Here is a 21,671-nt window from a genome sequence, read left to right as displayed (position 1 = left end):
ACGGCCATTCCAATGCCACTAGTGTACCATCTAGAATTCTAAGTTTCCCATTCTTAAATATGACTTTACCCGTTCATTCATGTGTTCGGATCTCGTAATTACAACATTTCCACTTGATGGGCACATTAGAGATTAAGGAACTGGTAATTACGACTTCATGATGGTGTTTCTATGCACTCAACCCATATACATTCATTCTGACATCACCTGAACACAACATGTGATCTATTTTTGGGTTGTGACCTACTAGTTGAGAACCACAGCTCGAGGAAAGTGTGGTCAAAGAGAGTGAAATTAAGGAGCAACAGAGCATTCTGAAAGATGGCAGAGAGTCAGGAACAGGGTGAATGGGTTTATTTTAAGCCTTAGTAGTTTTATGCGTGAGCTGTCTGCAGCAGACATATTTTATGAGCCTTCTCTCAAGTGGCTTATCAGTGCTGTATTCACGATGCTTGTCGTTTAGCTGAGGCCAGCTGTCTTCACCTTCTTTTTACAAGTTTAGTGCAAAGTTCTGCTGATGTGACTAAAACTTTACATTCTAATTGGGGCCCAGACAACTTTCAGTCGTTTTTAGGGGGAATGGTTCAACAAAACTCCTACAATTCATGTTAAAAAAATCCCTTCAAATTTGCAATTCGGTGTCACACTGAATGACGGTCGCAGAAAAACTAGAGATATGTGTGTCTAGAGCCACTAATAAACCCGGTAACTTTAGCATGCTAATGGCCAAAACTGATGTGACGTCCCTTGTGAAAATAGTACACTAGCATACTTTTAAGAGGCGAGTATATTACGGAAATAATGTTCTTTGTTATGTAATGCTTTTAGGACACTTAATTGCATGATAACTGCAATTACTTAAAATATATTATATAATATATTATATAATTAAATGCAAAAAGTGCTTTTTTGATCACTAAAATAGGACACAAGTAGATTTTTATATGTAATTTTATAATTATTTTTGATTTATAAGCATTTAAGGTAAACTAAAATTTAAACTTGTATGTCATGTATTTAAATATATTTGTAATTATTTACAAATTTATTATGATGAAGTTGCAATTTAGTACATTAAAAATATATCACTTTAAATGTAATTCCAAATAACAAGTACTTCACATACACTTTACTACGTTAGTCCACACATCAAAATAAGTGTACTTTAAAGCAAAACTTTTAACTTGACATTATAACAAAAGGCACTTGAAGTGTACTTAAGTGTGTTAAGAAAGTCTTTGTTGAAGTAGACTTATTTTTCAATAAAATGTTGTGGTGTGGGCATCCTGGAGGCCTGGAGACAGAAATGACCAGGGTGGTGCTGGCAGGATAGGAGTAGCCATCAAGGACAGTGCTGCCTTCTCTGGGCTTAGTTCTGGGGCTTGAGTGACAAGCTGGATCTGACTCCTGGTCAAGTTCTGGGGTAGGAGAGCAGACACCGGTGCAGACTCATGGGCTGGAGCGGGCTCATGACTGGGCTCTGGGGCGGACTCAATAGCTGGACCCAACACTGGACTGTGCTCAGAGTGATGTGTGTGTGTGGCCCTGACACACATAGCAGCAGCAACATATATGGAAAGGATCACGTCTGGACCGGACTCGGGAACTTCACTCACTGGAGCGGACTCGGGAACTTCACTCACTGGAGCGGACTCTGTGACTTTACATACTGGAAAACATTTTTTACCACTCTGGAGTGGAGATCCTGATGGTAAGGTCAGTGTGGTGGAGGGCTTGGACACAGGCTCAGGGTTTTCTATAGTGCCAAACGTTTTTGGGATGGGGCTTGGATGACAGGAGGGAATGTCATTATTCATTTCCTCAATAACTAAATCTGAACCATTCAGCCAGGGGACATAATATATTCAACCAAAGAAGACCTGCATTTACCAGGAGATAGGAATTGATATAATTCGTCATCCAGTCCCTCCTGAAAACAGGTCTTAAGCGTATCAGTGCTCCAGCTCACCAGATGGTAACTCTGCAGAAACTCCTCTACATACCGCTCAAGAAGCCGACCATTTTGACGAGGGAGAAGAGATAATCTTCCTCCAATCTTTTAAGCTCATCCAGTTCTATTGTTGAGTCTTTGTTTTGGTCCTGTATTCTGTTACGGGTCTTGGCTGTAATGAAGTGCACGGCGAAGGTAATACTCAAACAGATCTTTATTCTGGTGTTGGTTGAGGAGATTCCCCCCTTCTATCTTAAGCGCTTTGAGTGCCGAAAAAAGCGATATATAAATGTTATTAATTAATGTAAGAATCAACATAATAACCAGGAGGAGACACAACCACATACACCTAGATGTTTAACCAATACAGGACAAGGAAATAGCCTAACTGAGGCCCCGTTTACACGTACATGGTTATTTTGACATTTCCCTTCGGTTGTGCCCCTCGTTTACACGCAAACGGAGAATTCTCCTCTGAAAACGATTCTTTCTAAAAACTCCGGCCAGAGTGGAAATTTTGGAAAACTCCGTTTGCACATTTGCATGTAAACTGAGAAAAACTGAGTTTTAGGCATGCGACGTCACAGTATGCGACAGAACTTGCACTGCGTCAAAAGTGCGACCTATATTTTCGGGATTCTGATTGGCTAACGTGGGCTTGAGCTTCTCGTTACACTGCCACCTATAGGTTTGGCATGCTCTTGACGGCATATACACGGGTTCGTGTAAATGAACACTTTTCTGAAAACGGAGAGGGTGAAATGTCCGTTTATGAAAATAACCAGCCACGTGTAAACGTACCCTGAAACTGAGGTTTAAATACATATGCAAACAAAAGAGCTAATGAGGTAATTAACTAGACACACCTGAACAGACTTCTCAATCAATTAACCAGGGAAACAAACAGGCAGGGAATGGAGGAGAACAGAAATCCAACAGAATACAAGACCTGAAAAGCAGACTCAGACTCTGCAGAAACTATATCCATAAAAAACTGTTTACATGGAGTAAACTCTATTAGGAATTATAGATGGTTGCACTTCTTGTACAGTACAGTATAAGTATTTCAACCTAAAAAAGGACAGCTTTAGATAACTTCACAGCTCAAATAATGAACAGGTTTTTACTGAATAATTAATATCAGTGCTTAAAACAAAACTACAAGCTTCACATTTCTGCTTTTAAACCCTCTGGTATGTTGGCCTGGTTTACTTCTAAGTGCACTACTAAAAATGTAGAAGACATTAAATTACTGTTAGTAATACAAATAACGTCAATAGACCTTGTGTTTAGTGTCTTGAATACACTGAACATTCCTTTAAGAAGCTTTCATAAGACTGCTGTGGTAAATATAAGTGGATGTGGGTTGGAGTTTCATAAGATGTGGGTATTATACTGTCATTCTCTAAAAAAGAAAACAGGTAATCTATTTCTTGTGGGTGTAGTAACTGACATTTAGACACTCTTGAGGGAATGAAATGGTGTGCTGTAGAGATTAGAGAATCACTTTAACGCCTTACTGAAACAACTAGAAGGAAAGGAGTCGGACAAAGCGATACTTGTTAAATTAACTTGTTATATTAAACATATATTTTAGATGGTGATATGTTTGGAAGTGTTTTGTTGAATTTCAAGGCTGATTAGATTTAGCAGTTAGCCTCTGCTCTTAGATTGTTGTGTTGTTGTGTGTATTCCATCCTCTTGCAGAATCCTATCCTGCTTCCTCAATTTCTGATCAAAAACAAGAGTGTTATCGAAATGTCTTGTTCTAAACAAAAGTGCATAAAGGGGTGGTTGACTTGATTATGATTTCACTTTTCTAACTTTAGTTAGTGTGTAATGTTGCTGTTTGAGCATAAACAACATCTGCAAAGTTACAACACTCAAAATTCAAAGGATATTTTCTTTTAAAGAAATTGCTTTTTAAGGACTACAACAAACGGCTGGTAGGGACTACACAACATTTCTCCCGGGTTAGTGACATCACCAACCCTATAATTTACATAAACCCCGCCCCCGGGAACGCGATTTATAGAATATCATGACAGAATATGCTAATCAATGCCCCGAGTTTCAGTCAGGATGTGTTGACGCTAGTTGCTTGCGTCTTCATTTTGCATGCGTCTCTTAGAAACTAAGCACGTTTACGTGTGCGTTTGTTGTGTTTAAAATGACTTGAAAAATCATTGATCCTCAGTCGTTTAGTGTGATGCCCAGTTTTTCTCTGTAACCAGTTACAAAGTCAGCAAGGGTAAGATGCCTATTTCTGTCCAGATTTTAAAAGTTGTGTAGTGTATTCCAGCCTTAAGTTGTTAAGCATAATATGCAAGCTTTCAGTAGCACAGAAACCTGTTGTCAACTCTGCCTGTGACTTGTATTACTAAAATAGCTTCACTACTGAAATGCTACATTACATTTCTTAGCAACGAGGTGGAAGCAAAATGGCCTGTTACTTTCAAGAGATTATGAATTGATCAGGCTACTCACATGAAAACAATGATATATAAATGTCGTTTGTGAAGCAATGTGTTTGTCATGGTATTGTTCTGATACACTGCATAAACACTTATTCGTTGCATTTGTTGTTTGGGGCTCATTAAACATTTTTTGCATATGGGCCTTCTGCGCCACTGAGGCTATACAGAGTATAATAGAACTCTTTGCACATGAAAAACCTTTTAAAAAATCAGTTTGTATTTCATTTGCTTTTCAGCTCTCATGTTATTCCTCAAGTATGGTGTTACATTCCGCTCATAAAGCAGCCTGTCTCATAAATAAACATGGAAAGCATGTCATCTTAATCATGCTTCTACTGTTGCTACTCATAACTAATGCACATTGCTCACCTAATGATGTGAAATATTGCAGAGATGAGGAGTTCATTATAAATGGCGACTGCCAAGTAGCGAGGCTCATGGAAAGCGGAGGGGACGGTCCTTACAGCATAGCACAAATAGATGCCCCACAGCAGGAACAGGAACTCCGCTAGAACAGGAACACAGGAAGACACAGCACAGTGCCGTCACTAATTATTTAGTGCGTCAAGTATGGGAATGCCAGCTGAAAAGATGTGATTTCACACGGTTTCCCCTCCCTCCCTCTTTTGCCACATCACTCAAAGTAACAAGTCAATGGTGCATGAACATCTTCAAAATGACGTTTGAAAACAACAACAAAAAACTAAATATGGTTTAGTATTTGAATGAAGTTGATATTATTTTTCCCCATTTTAAGTATGCAGTAGGTTTGTGACACAAACAGAGGAACTTAAACAGACAGAGATAATTAACTAAATGATAAGCAGCTGTAATAATTAATCTGGGTCCATAGAAACTAATAACTGGCGGGAAACTAAGACAAAGGAGAACATGTGACTGAAAAAACAAACAAAAAAGTCCATGAAAATGAAACTAACTGAGCAGGCGGAGCTGGTAATAGAAGGACCTGAGGCTTCACGTCGGGAAGGGGAAGGTGAAGGGCTGCAGGTATCCAGCAGAGGCGGGGCTGGAGGACTGGCTGAGCTTTGCAGTGATGGTGACAGAGGTAATTTTGACAGGATCAGTAGTGGTAATTTGGTGTTCTTGCTGAGCGATGCTGATGATTCTAATGATGAAATTTCAGGGTGGGAAGCGGTGGGAAGCGGTGGGAAGCAACCCTTCAGATTCCCAATTGATCAGCCAGTCCTCAGTGTCGAGCTCCACCAGGACTCCTACTGGGACAATGTTTGCCAGCTCACACCCCGGTCAGACTTTTGTTGGGACTTCGGGCGTTATTAGGCGATGTCGTCACAGGCTCAGGGTTTGCGGCGGGCAGAAGCTCTCCATCTGCAGGGGGCTCTGGCGTTGTCCTCTCCATGGTTAGGGATGGTGGTGGGCTGGGCTCTGGGTCTGGCTGCGGTCTGGATCAAGGGTAGACGCTCTCCAAACAAGGGATGATGGCCTTTCAATCAAGTTCTGTGGTGTCTGGGAAGTCTACTGGATGGTAGTAGTTAGCCCCGATCCAGAAGCTTTGAAGTCTCATCATCGAGGGCAGTCTTTAAAGTAAACGGACCGAATTGAAGGGCAAAGTTCATTGGAGGAAGTTCTTCTCGGGCTAGGGCAGCGAATTTGCATAAGCTGCATAATCCATTTGTGCACAAACAATACCGGACAATGAGTGATACGAACAGAGGAACTTCAATAAACAGAGATAATGAACTAAATGATAAGCAGCTGAGATAAATGTCACATGGGTTGTGCCCATGGGGTTGTCACGCTTCTGACTCAATTTATGTCAATTTATTGAGTCAGACTCAATTAGTCAATTTATGCTATGCCCACTATGTTTGTGCTTATTCAAAGCCTAGTGAGGCAGGTCTTCACTCAGCATGGCGTAGTCAGTAATGGTTCCCCATATCAATGCCAAATGCAGCGTCGAAGTTCCATTTTGAAAGGGAACGTCTTAGGTTGTGTATTCAACCTGGTTCCCTGAGAAGGGGAATGAGATGCTGTGTCTCATTGCCACACCCTGGGCCAGCCTGCGTGTCTCCTTCAGACAAAAGAGTTGATGACGTGTAACTCATGTGTCCTTTTATACTCATGTGTGCGTGTGACGTCATGGACTTTCGTCCGCCAATGAATTTTGGCTTTTGTTTACACGTGCCTCAGACACCGGTCACGCTGATGGCATTCCCCATAGCGTCAATACCAGACGCAGCATCTGGGGGAAAACGGAGCCCACAGCAACACAGGAAGAAGATGCAAACTCCACACAGAAGGGCCTCCTGACTCAGCTAGAACTTGTACTTCTACCCTCTTATGCTACCCACCCTTATTATATTTAAGTTAACCTTAATTGTATTTCAAGTAACGAAAATGTTTGTATGCTTTAGTTAACTATTATAACACTGTGCTAAGGTAATATAGTTAATTCAAAATTTAAAATGTTTTTGCCTAACAAAAGGAGACGTATCTTCAAGAAGGACAAAAAAGTACAATAAATATAGCCTGCATCTTTTTATTTTCTCCATTCAAATCTTGTACATTGAAGATACAAGCCAGGATGTCTTTGTGCGTGTGCATGAAAAGATTTAATGAGTTTTGAGGGCAGTTTCCAGTTCCTCCTATGCTTCATGCTGTAAGCAGAAGGTACTCGAGCTGTCAAAGAGAACTGTCTCTGCATCACTGGCCACGTCTCACACCCTTACGCCTTAAATACTGTCTGGCCACACTCAAATGATCAGATTATACTTCTCACATCTCTTCTGTCAAAGCTGCATTCGTAACCCTGAGAGTTTGCCATTCTTACCTCATTTTCCCTTGTCTGAGTCTGTTGGTAGCACAACTGAAGAATATATTTAATATCTCCATCTCATTTAATGATATTAATAAAAAATGTCATGGTTTGAGGGCCAGATCTACTAAATGTTTGTGCCAGCACAAATCCTCTTTTGGCGTAAAAAAAACAAAAAACTACTGTCATGATTTAATAAAGACATGCAGTGAACAATTAACAATAAAAATGAGTGGACACAGTTATCTGTTACCCGAACATACTGTTTGCCAAGCCACATTATTTTTAATTTGGTTATCTCTTGGTAGATTGCGTTGGTCACAATGGAAATCAGTTTACATTTTTGGGCTGCTGTATGAATTTTGCTCTGTGATACTGGTTCAAGTAGAATTAATATAAGAATAAGAACTGACCAGCAGCCATCATGTAGTCCCAGCTGTCCAATCGACACATGCTGAACTGAAGGCCCTCTGGGGTGACACCGATGTCAATGAGGGCGTGATGGGTGTCGTGGTTCTGGCATACGGCTGAGGTCCAGGCCACTAGGAACCACACAACCACCAGCAAAATCACAGCAAGCAGACGCAGAACCCTCCAGCTGGTCATATACGGGATCCTCTGGGCAGTGCGTGACAGGAACACTTTTAAAACCCTTGGTATGAAAAGGAAGGACAAGACACAAACATAAGATCAATTAAAGCAACACTCATGTAGATTTCAGCAAGAGCATTGTTAAACAGATAATATCTACGTTTACAGTAAAATATTATTTTGTGTGCTTCATTGTTTACTGATCCTTTCCCTCTTCTGTTCAGCCACTAAGTATAAATATTTTTAGTATAAAAGTTGAGTAATTTTAACTAAATTGAAATTCTGTTATCTACCTAAAGTTAACGTATATGTGATTGTTAATTTATTACATTTATATTCAATTCAAAAACCCAATATTTCTATATAATTTTACTTTGAAACTATTATCTCTGATCATTCAGTTTCTTATAGTGAAGTTGGAAGCATTTTTTTTTACCTGTACAATTTGAGAATCACTGTTCCATAAACGATGGCAAAACCGAGCAAACGGACCCATCTCAGGAGAATACACCGGATAACACTTGGATTAAAATAATGTATCATAACCTGATGAGACAAGATAAAAATAGGGAGTAATGAAATTCATGAATCACTGGGTGCTTTTTTTTTGCATTTATTTCTTCACATATTGTGGCTGTAATTATGTGAAGAAGATATCAGAATTTCACTGATGCTCTTCAGAAAAGATAAGGTAGCTGGCTTAATCTGATGAAATCTATTAAGACTATGTCTCAGTTATATCAAAAGAAAGAAATAAGAAAATATATATTATTGCCCTTTTTCTTATGACATATTTTAGGAATCTTCATGAATTAGGCATCATTTAAAAAACTTAAACCGTTTTGAAATTTGATATTGCATTACCATGGAAACCGTTTTTTAAAACCTTTTATAAAATATGGAACACAACTTGGCTAGTCATGGCTTTGATTTTCTAGCCATTTTAGAGTTCAAATTATATTGTAAAATATTGTAACGGAGTGTGGTCTTTAATGAACACAGAGAATAACACAGGAGAACACTCAGGAGAATCAATAGCAAACTACACAGGTAAATTAAGCACGATAACCGGGAGAACCAGACAAGACACTGTTGGGAATAATTGGTAACTATAGAAACAAACAAGGATATAATCAGAAACGCAGGAAACAAGAACTAAACCTAACAAAACTGATTATCAAAATAAGAGTCCATAACAGTGAAAAATATGTGTTTTTTATTAAAAAAATTAATAAAAGTTTAGTTCAGGACTAGGGGTGTAGACAGAGGCTAAAGTTTGTTTCTGTCGATGGATATATGCATTCTGGCTTCCCCTAAACTTTTTTCAATCCGAGTGACGTACTGTATGCTCTATATGACAAGTCATTTACACCGTCATCACCCGGGTGTTAATAGCTGTAAAAAGATTTGTGTGCGCACTCATCCGAAGCATGCAAATATTGTTCTCTTTCAAGTCTTCCTCTTGAACGGACAAATTCACAGAAAAATTATGTGAACATGCCCGTCTAGCCGAGTATCTTAGCAAACATGGTCGGTTATGTCTTAAGTGAACGTAAACAGTCGAGAAAAGACAAAGATTTGTATCAGTATCAGTGTACTGGATCCATGCATTATGTCTTAAAGTGACAGCAGCCCAATATTCCTGCTGTCTGTATGTGTTTTTAACGTTAATCAAACAACAAAAGACAAGGAAATCACTCACTGCTCTTGACTGAATAACTTTTGCAACTTAATAATGATTAATCTTTCTAATTTATACATTGAAGATTATATGCAATGTTGGTTTACATTTGATTAGCTTCTTTACTCAATTTCTGTACCTGAAAACTACTGTTAGATACCTAAATAAATAACCTGAAAAGCACTATTTATTTGTGCTGTAGCTTTGATTATATTTGTAGTTTGATTATTTATTGCTTTTATTTGACAGTAGTCCTTTATTCCCTGAACATAGCACATACCGAACCGCACCGAAACCGTGATACAAACCGAACCGTGGGTAATTTGAACCGTTGCACCCGACATTCTAAAATAATCTCTGTATTCCAATCACATTCAAGAATTGCAACCATTTCAGTTCTGATCTTGCTCACAAATGGGGTGACAGTTAACAGGTTAAAGAAAATGAAATATATTTTAGAAGCATTATGATGTTTTACATAGTGACCTTTTTTTCATGCATATTTCCACTCTAAATGCTCATTACTACAATGTGGACAAAAAAAAGTGATATATGATTTATATTACAAATTTGCATGTATCATGGTATTATTTGTTGTATTGCCTTTATGATGAGAAATAATGAGAAAAACAATACTGAGAACTTGGGAGGGGAAAATGTGTCTAATTGTCACAATTTCACAAGGTAAACATTATTATTGTCTTGGTGGCCTTAAACTCGATGCAAAATATTTTTTTATATTTTGAGTGAGCAGGACACGTTTTCATGAGATTTATCCCGATGTAGTTGTAAAATATCAAAACCTTGTGTGTTTTCCCAAATAAAAGTTGTGCAGCTCATTACTAGCGAACACGGTGAGAGATCCTTCAAAACTTCAAAAACTCTCTTAAACGCACAAATATACTCATGTTATAATGTGTGTGAACGAAGTACAAGTACAAGCTTCCCAGATTGTCTTTGTTTAATCCTGGCTCTTAAACCTCCAGAGCCTGCGAAGTGTTCCCTGAATTCTTCATTATCCGACAAGCCCGCTGTCCCTTTTGTTCTGTGCCTGTCTTATTTAAAGCAGCAGAATTAAATAAATATCAGCACAGACTGATGGAATGATGCATCTGTTCTTATCTCCCCTAGGAGAGTCACCAGTACAGCTTTCCAATCCACAGTCGTCCTCTTAAATGTGCAAACAGCAAAACGGCCCTTTAGTGTAACCAAAGAGCTCTGCCATGTGTATTCTCTAACCACGAGGAAGACTCAATTAGCAGAGTACTCTCCTCTCAGAGAAATAAATGCACATGCCTTTTACACTCATCAGGATAGTGAAAAAATTAATGTAAGTCAGTCATTTCACATTTCGGTTAGATATACTGACTTGTCGCCAGGACGCCCACCACACACCAGCTTACTGGTGGAGAGGAGACAGTGATGAAGCCAATCAGTATATCAGTATATGGGGATGATTAGGAGGCCATGATGGATATGGCCAATGGGCAAATTTGGCCAGGATATGCCGGGGTTAAACCCCTACTCTTTTTCCGAAGGACATCCTGGTATTTTTAATGACCTCAGAGAGTCAGGACCTCGGTTTAACGTCTCATCCGAAGGACGGCGCTCTTTGACAGTATAGTGTCCCCATCTTACCCACACAGACCACAAGGTGAGCGCCCCCTGCTGGCCTCACTAACACCTTCCAGCAGCAACATAGTTTCCCCAGGAGGTCTCCCACTGACCAAGATCAACCCTGCTTAGCTTCAGCAGGCAACCAGTCTTGGGCTACAGGTTGTGGCTGTTGTCTTGGTTCTGCCTGCGTTATACTAGGCTCATTTAAAATGCCGAAATGTTCAACGGTAAACCTCACCAGATGTAGAAATTATGTCTAACTTGATGAGGCATCATGTTGATTTGTAGCAAAATACTATTTTTAGTGGCAGGTGCTGCACGTTAGTTTCCAACATATGGCTCTGAACAACCGTGCTTTATGTTCATCAAGCTCATATTCATGTAAAAGTAATGCTTCAAATGCACGCAGGCATCAAAAAAAAAAAACTGGTAACACCCTATTTCACAGTATGCGTACTTACAGTGCACTTTACCAAGAAAGTACTGGTAATATAAGGGAACTACATCGATTAAGGTTAGGTTTAGGGGTAGGTTCAGGGTTAGTACCTAGTATGGGTTACCACTATTGTAATTGCTATAATAAGTACGTAGTATGTACATGTTATTATGTTTATGTGACAAATTAAAGGCTCAGGGAAGAAGGATGCGGGAACCTAAAAAACTTTAAACACAAACTTTAATCTGAAAATAAACAAACAACAAAACGAAAGTAAAGTGGCAGCCTCTCATGGATGACTACCACTTTACTTTCGTTTTGTTGTTTGTTTATTTTCAGATTAAAGTTTGTGTTTAAAGTTTTTTAGGTCCCCGCATCCTTCTTCCCTGAGCCTTTAACATTGCTAGATAGAGATTATTTGTTTATTTAGGCTTGTTTGGAGTTAATGCAATTGACATCTTTCTGGTTTTATGTCAAGATGGACATTTTTTCCAAAATCTGCTTCTTCTTTTTTAACATTCTAGCTTCATGTATTCTTTTTTCATTAAACACTTGAATGTGGAAAAGCAACATTTTGAACAATAAGCTGAGAAAAACTGTGTTTTTGTCAAAGACTATGTTCGGATCTGATTCAGAAGGATGATCAAAACATAGATGGACACCCCCAAAGTTGTCCTATGAACAACCTCATCCTGGGTCGACATTTCATTCAGTAACATTAGGCCGTTTTGATTTATATGCTGTTTAATGTCCGATGAAAACGCTAGCTTAGCTTACATGTGCATAAGCAATGATTTTATTGCTTGTTTCTGCTTCTTTTTCACCTTTGTTTCGAACCGCAGACTCTGTACTCTTTCAGAAGATGCGTAATAACGTCCCCTACCGTACAACAGTGAAAAAAACATGGATTGCCGGAATATTCAGACAACGGCGGGTAAAGAGTTAAGGTCATGAGAAATAAATGTTCTTGACAGGTTTTACTTATTAAATAATTGACAATGTCGCATGGTCCTTTGTCGGCGCAATGTGCAAGTCAATTCACACTATGAACGCCCAGCGAGGCACTAGAAACGAAAGGCTTCAAACTCTTCACGAAACTGACATAACAGATCTTGGTAGTCAAATAGCCTACAGTTGTTCAATTCCACTGTAAACTGTACCTTCAGTGCTGTAGGGCAGGGGGTCAATGACAGCAAAAGAAACATAGTGACATATTTGTAACATCAGACTGAAGACAAATAGATGGCCCCCTTTGCCTCCAACACTCTGCCATTAATTAATCAGAGGATTTATTTATAACAAGTTGCGCTAGAACTTGATGGACTCATTAATAATGCATAGCGCTGCACAGCAGAACAGCAGCATGTCACGATAGAAAGTATACGCAGCCGTAGTGCATCTGAGTGCATGCACATGTTTGATCACTGACGGAGCTTAAAGGGGTCATGACATGGTTTTTTTTATTTTATTATTATGTTCCCTTAGGTGCAAATATAGTATTACTATAGTTTTTTTTACAAAAAACTTTTAAAATGTAGTGATTTATGACCTTTTCCCACCCTGTTTCTCATCCTCTGATTCAAACAGTCTGTTTTGGGGGTGTTTCCCCTTTAAGAGTTCAGTGTTAACGCCCACTGTTATGATTGGCTAACGTCAGTGCCTATGCACCAATTATTAACGCCCCCTGCCAGAACCTGTGCGGATTCGGCGCAACTGTTTAATAGCAGGTGATGCATGCGAAGCAATGGCTCTTGCAATGATAAAAAAAACCTTATTATGTTTGAGCCGGAATCAGAGGAAAATGAACGATCACCACAACAACGAAGACTGGATCAGCCCGTGTCCACATGGAAAGTGAAACTATTTTGAATTAATAAAAAAAAATTAACCCGAGACACTTGAAAACGGATTATTGTTACATAATTTTCCTATAGCTTAATTTGCTAACAGTTTAACATTATTTAACTAATTCCAATGAAATGATAGGGTGTACCACGGACAAAAATGCATGCACAGACAGGCCATCTTAGAAGATGCAGCATTGATAAAGGCAACATTTTTAATTTTCTATGTAGGCATACTAGAAAGGCGACATATTTTCAAGATTCTCTTATACAAATGTGTTTATATTAGCCATGGTAAAAAGTAAGTTTGCGTCGTCGTTGTTGAGCCCAGAATATTCGGCACGGACTTATCTTTGAGCAAAGTTTTCTGGCAAAGCAAAGCATCATATTGGGATTTTTTCCTCAAAACAGTCATCCTTAAATGTATAGAACACTGCCGTGACTGGGACGTCCGCAAAAAATAAAGTGCATCCATTTTTCCCTGACGACTGGATCTTTCAGCGTATTTAATAAGTAGTTTAAAGTTTTAAATACATTACTTACAGTTTGCGTCGTCGATGTTGAGCCAAGAATAGTCGGCACGGACTTATCTTTGAGCAACAGTTTTCTGGCAAAGCTCAAAACAGTCTGTTCTCAAAACAGTCATCCTTCAAATGTACAGAACACACGCTTAAACTAACACTGCCGTGACTGAGACGTCCGCAAAAAATAAAGTGCATCCATTTTTCCCTGACGACTGGATCTTTCGCAGCGTATTCAAAGATGTTGTTTGTCCACAGCCAGGAACAGCACATCTGCGGCATCGTAACTTCCCTGTACACAGACCCACTCGCTGTCCGTCGACTGAACACTTGTGAGGCGAGCGGCGCGCGGGCGCGACGATGATACGAAATGAGCGTAGTTGTCTTGCGCTTAAAGCGTAGTTGTCTTGTGCGGGAGGCGGTCATATGCAAACGCTGGTACGTCACTTCGTACCGTGACGTCACTTCTTACCATGGATCCAGAACGAGCTGTATTTAGAGCTTGATTAAATAAATGATTCGTTTATAATGGGGAGGACGTCTTAAGCTATGAAACTTGCAGGACGTTTTAATGGTACAAAGACCTCTTATATACCAAAAGATCAAGGCAAATTTGGTTTCTCATGTCATGACCCCTTTAAAATTACATCAGAATTCAGTTTGCTGTGCCATGAAAACTGAATTTGTTAGTGACCAAAAAAAAGTGACCAACACCTTTCACAACGCATTTTACTTACATAATGTGGCATGAAACTGAACATTCAACGTCAAGTGTCAGTATTTTTATTGGATTGTGAAAAGTGGCTGTTAAATACCAGAATAGAGCCAGGTGGTTGGAAGGGAGAGAAAACAAGAGGTTGTTTTAGAGGCGATACACGCACTGAAGATCAAAAAATGTGAATTAAGAAAGTGAATAGGGTTAGGTTTGATTTCATGTTGACTTTAAGAGATGTATGACAGATGATTTTCATTCAACTTTTATGGTGCTGTGGATGCTTTTTATTGAACCATGCCATTATTGGCTTACAAAGAAAATGAAAATGAGGCCTTGCTTCATTTTTAATGATTGATTATTGCCATTTTTGTAACATTTAGGGATAAATTCACTAAACTAGTGGTCTTCAAGCTTTTTTAGGACAAGGACGCTTTGATGGATAGAGCCGGGCCCCCTATTTCATATCATTCAAATTGAATGTTGTATTTAAAACTGCCTTCACGTGCTATCGGAATTGACGTAAATATGAGATCCTAGTTAAAAATTGGACATGAACGCCGTCTCAAGTTGTCTTCTTAATAAGATTTTCCCAATAAACAGGCAAGAATAAACTTAGAGTCCTCCATGATTCTTGTTCTTTCTGATAACAAAGCACTTGAATGCGACGAGCTTGTAATCACGATTTCAGAAGTGGGAAATTTCCAATGGCAGCATAAATCCTAGCCTATGATAACACATGTATATTAACAGTAGGCTATATGATATTTATATTGTAAGGCTATTAAAATAATCGGTTACACTTTATTTCGATAGTCCACTTTAGACATTCTACTAACTATAAGTAACTTTTCAACTATAGTACATGTCAACTAACTGTCATTAGAGTATTAGTAGTATTAGTAGACTGTAGGTTATGGTCAGGTGTTAGGGATCGGGTTAGGAGAATAAGTTGCCAAGTTACTTTTAGTCAGTAGAATGTCTGTTAGGGAACCAACAAAATAAAGTGTTAGCAGATATTAAGCACATATTAAGTCTACTAATACTCTAATGACAGTTAGTTGACACGTAGATGTAAAGTTACTTATAGTAGAATGTCTAAAGTGGAGTTTTAAAATAAAGTGTTACCAAATAATCGTTATTTATGTAAAACATCATATACTTGTACATCATATTACATCTTAATTTGACATTTTATTGTTAATTGTATATTTTCTATTTAGCATTTATTAATTGATATATGATCAAATGAGGAGATGAGCGCTATAACCAAACATCACCACACGTTTGGTGTAGTCAAGCTCACTTCCTGCATTTTAAACAGCCGTTTCTGGTGCCTGAATGAGAGTGGTAATTAGTGCTCCATAACCTTACACTCAGAACAGCGTGCAAACTGTATTCATTATAGTTTTTTTTTTTACTGTTTGTGTCATTACCTGGTTTTCATAATCCAGAGCTAGACAAACAGCATGTGCACATAAACTACTATCTTTAGTAGTTTATTATCTTTATTAGTGTCCTTACTATCTTTACCCTGTTTCATCCTCCCTCTATTTCTCATATAAATGCAAGAGCTGTTGACTATCACAGATGGTCGGGGAGGTGTGCTCAGCTTAAGAACAGAGACAAATACCACAGAGAGAGGAGCACAACAGATGACGTGCCTGTTTTTAATCAAACAAGAACACAGAATCTAAGAGTTTACACAACTCAGTTGAGAAATTCATTTATGACAGATTCAATTTTAAATTCTCAGATGAGAAGTGATCAAATATAGGGCATCTTCTATTGCGTTTGATCAGGTTTTCATTCACAACGGAAATTTACGCGAGTTATCTAGTTGAAGAATCAAGACGTTCTGCAGGGGTTTCAGAAGCAACTAAACATAGAAATGCGACAAAAATGAGACCTTAATGTGCATTTGAAATGATAAATGTGACTGAAAGCAGGCCAACAAATACTTAGCTTTAAACTGATATAAATAATGTCACTCTTTCAACATCGAACAGGCTTACCAGCCAAATGAAAAGCAGACCATTGCATTTCAAAGAGCCTCAGGTGCAAACTGTACAAATCAGTCAACTGAGGATAAAACCAAGAAAATCATAATGGATCTTTACAGCTGCATCCTGGATGCCTTGCCCTTTAAATATAGCATGAAATAAAACCTGTCCCTGGTCTGTTTTTGTATTAGAAGCTTATATAGTGATGCAATCCCAAGTGGACAGCCAAGATGCAATGTTTCCATCTGGTGTTAACATCATCTGTGACCATTTTAATTCAGATTCAATTGAGATCTTATTTCATCAGACCCAACATCACTTTCTCAGGAATCCAGCTTACGAGCAAATGAGAAAAGAAGCAAAAGAAAAGATATTTTAACTGATAACTGATATTTTCATAATCCACGTCTGTTGTTACAATGCAGCCAAGTTGAGTCCCATTACTTAACAATGATCAGATCACAAAACGTTTCCACCTGTATTTAGCGCTGACCACTTGTGATCAGATCACAAAAAAAAACGGAACTTAACAGATGAAAAAATTAAAAATGATTCTTTGCACATTATTCCAAAGAATACATTTCTCTTTCCTAATTGAACACTTAGAAATATGCCAGATTATTGAAGTAAAATGGTATTCACACATTTCATGCTGATCTTAAATATTGACAGGATGAAAGGGAAAATTGATTTTGAGATTTTGATAGAGTTGAAAAAAAAGTCTTGGTACTTACAGGGAAGTAGAGAAGTACAGATCCTGAAAGTATCGCTTCAATAAGTATAAGACCAGATGCTTTGATCCTCTGAAAAATAAGGTTGAGAGAAGTAATAGGAGAGAACGAATAAACTATGACATTTTGAAAAGCAGGATTTGCCCTTCAGGCCAATAAACCTGCCCAAGCTGAAATCAAGCTCTAGTTTCTCTTTGGCTCAGGTAACTCTAGCAGAATAAAAGCAGGATAGAGTACAAAGCCTTTCCGGATGAGATAACGGGCTGTAAACGTACTTACCTTGTTGCGACGGAAGTGGTAGACAACCACCATGCTGATGAAGTCCAGGAGCATACAGAAGCCCTGAATGGAGACCATGGCGAGACGTAGGGCAGTGTCCTCCTGAGCCACACACGGTGTGTCATCCCTGCAGAACTGACAGCCTTCTCGGCAGGGCATACACCTCCCGGACAACTCCCAGGATTCATCAGAGTATGTTTCCCGGTGTGATTCTAACAGGTGGACGACAAGGAACCATACTATGACAACGATGTGACATTGGCTGCATTTGAAATCTCATGATTATATAGCAGGAGAAAAACAGTGTGTGACAAAATAAGTATACGAATTCACAGTACTCATAAAAGTGTAGGCAAAAGCACCCGGATGACCTTCTACTTCCGGTGAGATTTTGAAGTGTGCATATGATGGACACTTTACTATCCCATGAGGCCACGGGAGAGGATTTACGAATGGCAGTGAAGCGACGCAACTGACGCTGGTAGGCTGGTAAGAGAAGGATATTATTCCGAAATAGTTATCAGTTATACAAATGAAAAAGAGGGTTCTCTGCGCTTCTGCAATCCACAACAATCCGGTGCAACCAGGGAAGGACATAGTAATGCAGACAAAAGGAATCGCCGGTGCAGCACAGATGTCTTCTGAAAAATAATGTATTAAAGGTGCACAACAATGACTAATGTTTCGATGCAAAGTTACATCTTCATCAGAGTCCTGAGTAACCTAGTTATCAGTTATGTTAAATTCAATTATCAATGTTGTGTAAGATAGTTTAGGAGAAATAAAGTGTGACATACAGTAGTAAGAGTTTTAGCTTTTGGCTTTAATCCTCTTGATGAAACGGAAGAAGTGACTAAATGATTGGAGGAGTCCGGCATACGTCGCCAGAGAGAAGTCTGTCATTTTCACCAGAAGTTCGAGTTATGACATTTTGATTACATATTACCATGTAAAAAAAAAAAACCTTATGCATAAGATTAATAACATGCATTTAAAAATAGATGAGAATTTTCATTTCATAAAGACTTCATATTGACTTTTGATTGCAGACTTTGGTATCTTGGCAAATCTGAGGATATCTTGAGACAGTTTCCATCTACCGGTACCTATTTTTATGGGAATGTTGGGATATCGCATCGAGAGAAAAAAACTGGATGGAAATGACAAGATCTGCATAAATTCTAAAAATGTACATAAAAAACATATGCACATTTTGAGGCAGATTATTTTTTAATCTGATGCGCATAATACATTCCATGATACCAACCCCGACTGCAGCAGCAGCTTCCATTTTTATTACAGATATTTTGTGCCAATTTCCCAGGAAGTGACAATTTTGTTCTTATGAACACATTGTACGGTAACAGTGCATTATAAACAAATGTTTTATGCCATATTCCAACTTTGCGCACAAGTTAAATTTGCAACTCTGTATGGAGGTATAGCTTTTTCTATAGTAAGTATTTCCTCTGAATTAGATAGATGTGAGTGAATTAGGAGACTTCCTGCTTCCGTCTATAGTTGCTGTTTAGGAGAAACAATCAAGATATTTCAAATCTTGGACTTATTGGTCCATAAGTATTCAAATATGGAAGCAGACCTCTGCTGAAGTTAATGTGGGGTTCTTCAGCCGAACAACACTATTGCTGACCTGCACTATAGCTTCTACTTGGGTGGAGGAGCCTTTTTAATCTGGCTCTATACGAAGTGATTTCTCCTGAGGGAGTGAAGTCAAGTTGAAGCAGGCATAAAAGCACAATAGTAATCTAATAATGCAGAGCACACACACACAACGACAGAGAACAGATAACAGACTATAACTGCAGAGGACAATTTGCAAGCCCCTGAAAGACAAGACAAACCTCAGATTGGATGATTTTCAAAGAGTCCAAGGCTTTCTGAATTATGAACAAGCCTTGGTTTATCAAATATGAAATAAGGTGAACGCGTGCATCTGCCACGTGTTTGGACAGAACTGCAGCTTTTTGTAATTAGTCCACATTTGCCTGTGTGTAAATTAGCCAATGCTAATTTATTTAAAAGTAGTGGCGACTCATTTAAATGACGCTATTTTTGCATACGTTTATGCGTGTGCACGTGAGAGGAATATTGCTCTTAACTAGGACTCTCCACATGAAATAAAAATAAACTCGTCTTTGGGGTTTTCGTGCCTAGTTCGAGATCATGAATTATCTGGTGGAAGGAAGTAACTATGTTTGTGTATCTGTTTCTGTCAGAAAGAAAAATTCAGTGCAGGCTAGTTCTGTTCAAACGATCTCTGACCAATTTCTTTATTTCTATTCATTTTACACTCACATTTACTGTTGACAGACAATTGAACAGATTAAATAATCTCTTTGATTTACAGATGAACCCAAGCCATATCTGCAGTTCATATCTATAACTGTTCTGACCGTTTTTGTTTAAAATAAATCTGATCATAATTATCATTAAGTATGATTAATTATCAAAATACTAAATTAAGTAAATTACAGTATGGATGGTACTGTATGGAGGGCCAGTTCAGGTTTGTACTTACTTGAGAAGCCATTGAGCACCACTCGGCTTGGGTGGTAGAAACCTCTCTTGCATTGGCACTTGTACTTGTCCAGCACAAATCCATGGCCCACAATTGGTTCACACTGGAAAAGAAAGAGTTTCGTTTTAGAACTGGACTTCATTATTAAAAGTACAGAAGACACAATTCATGTAAATATTTAACCTTGGATCTTAAGATAAAAGCTTTACGTCCTAGTTCCAGTACCACTTTCTTCATTTAAAGTGCTGAAATCTTAATTGACACTAGAAATTATATATTTTTTTTTCAATACAGTCACAGCATGAGTAAGGAACTTCCTGAGGAAGACAGCTCTGCTAATAGACCATCTGTGACAGTGGTGTCACGGTCATTTATCAGATTTTCAGATGATGAAAATGTCGGTTTTATGAGTTATTATGACAGTCGATATATGTGCAGCAATTTATTTTTACTCACATTCTGGCAAACATTACGGTAAGCCAACATGGGCATGTAAACTGACGGGCTCACAGCAGCTTGATCCTTAAAGGCCCTTGGAAATGACGGCCAAGCTTGAAATAAAACTGTTTACATAGAACGATCCTGTACAAGAAAGTTGTGCTCAAGATGTGCATTTCACACTGTGCCATGTTGTGCCCGTTTCAAGTGTAAAGGAGACTTTGCCAACTTCGACTTTTCAGTCTACTGTATTCAAGAAAGTTTTACTGTGAACTAGAAAAAAGTCACACCAAGTTCACAAGGCTCTATAAATAACCCAGAAGCACCATGAAGCCCAGACGAAACATAATGAAGTGAGGATCTCAGGTCTCAGATAAACATTTCTGCTAAATAAGTCACTGGTTTGTTTTGTCACCTTTATTTCAGCATGAAGGATTCAATGTGAACAAGTCTCGCTGGAGGTAATTACCTCCATTTTAGATGTAGACACTTTAGCTTTGATTTAAAAATCTTTGGGAAGAAAATGGTGCATCAAGTGCTATATTCTATATTGCTATATTCAATCAAATTTGTTTTATGTGTTGTTTTTTCATAATAACAATAGATCAAATGTCAAGATGTCCCCTCCCACCCTATTCACCCTAGTCTCATCCTAAGACCTCAGAAGTTGGCTGAACGTCTGATACATAAGAAACACATAAGGGGAAATACTCATAAATACTTTGGTAGTTTTGTAGTCGTCATCTGATTGGTTGAATTCTACAGGAGAACGGTCGGCCAATAAACAAAGCCGTTGCGATGCCAAAAGCGCTTATCGGGATTAAATAAACGCTTTTAAAAAGAATGTGAAGTTTTCTTTTTTTTTCTTTTCTTTCTTTATTTGATTGGGACAGTGCATGTTAATGAACAAAACATGTAAAACATGCATGTAAACATGCCGGATTATAGCCGAGGGCTAATTTCCATCCGTAGTCCCACGGGCTAGAATCACACAGCTCACAAAAAGGCTCACAAAGACATTGCAGAATAAAAATTTACATCTACAGTCAATTTATAA

General features: G+C 38.5%; 1 protein-coding gene across 1 annotated transcript in view; it reads right to left on the bottom strand.

Moving 5' to 3' along the window:
- Positions 1-21,671, bottom strand: part of gpr158b (G protein-coupled receptor 158b) — a 53,477-nt gene that overhangs the window by 8,246 nt on the left and 23,560 nt on the right. The window contains exons 3-8 of the mRNA XM_079614231.1: positions 20,177-20,279; positions 17,638-17,849; positions 17,362-17,430; positions 8,250-8,359; positions 7,636-7,874; positions 4,798-4,936 (exon numbers count right to left, since the gene is read on the bottom strand). Coding sequence (XP_079470357.1) covers positions 4,798-4,936; positions 7,636-7,874; positions 8,250-8,359; positions 17,362-17,430; positions 17,638-17,849; positions 20,177-20,279 — 872 coding nt within the window. The remainder of the gene's footprint in view (positions 1-4,797; positions 4,937-7,635; positions 7,875-8,249; positions 8,360-17,361; positions 17,431-17,637; positions 17,850-20,176; positions 20,280-21,671) is intronic.

Source organism: Phoxinus phoxinus, assembly GCF_949152265.1.
Source record: "Phoxinus phoxinus genome assembly, chromosome: 5".
NCBI lineage: Eukaryota > Metazoa > Chordata > Actinopteri > Cypriniformes > Leuciscidae > Phoxinus > Phoxinus phoxinus.
Note: the sequence above shows the minus strand (reverse complement) of the source record. Positions and strands in the feature narration are given on the sequence as shown.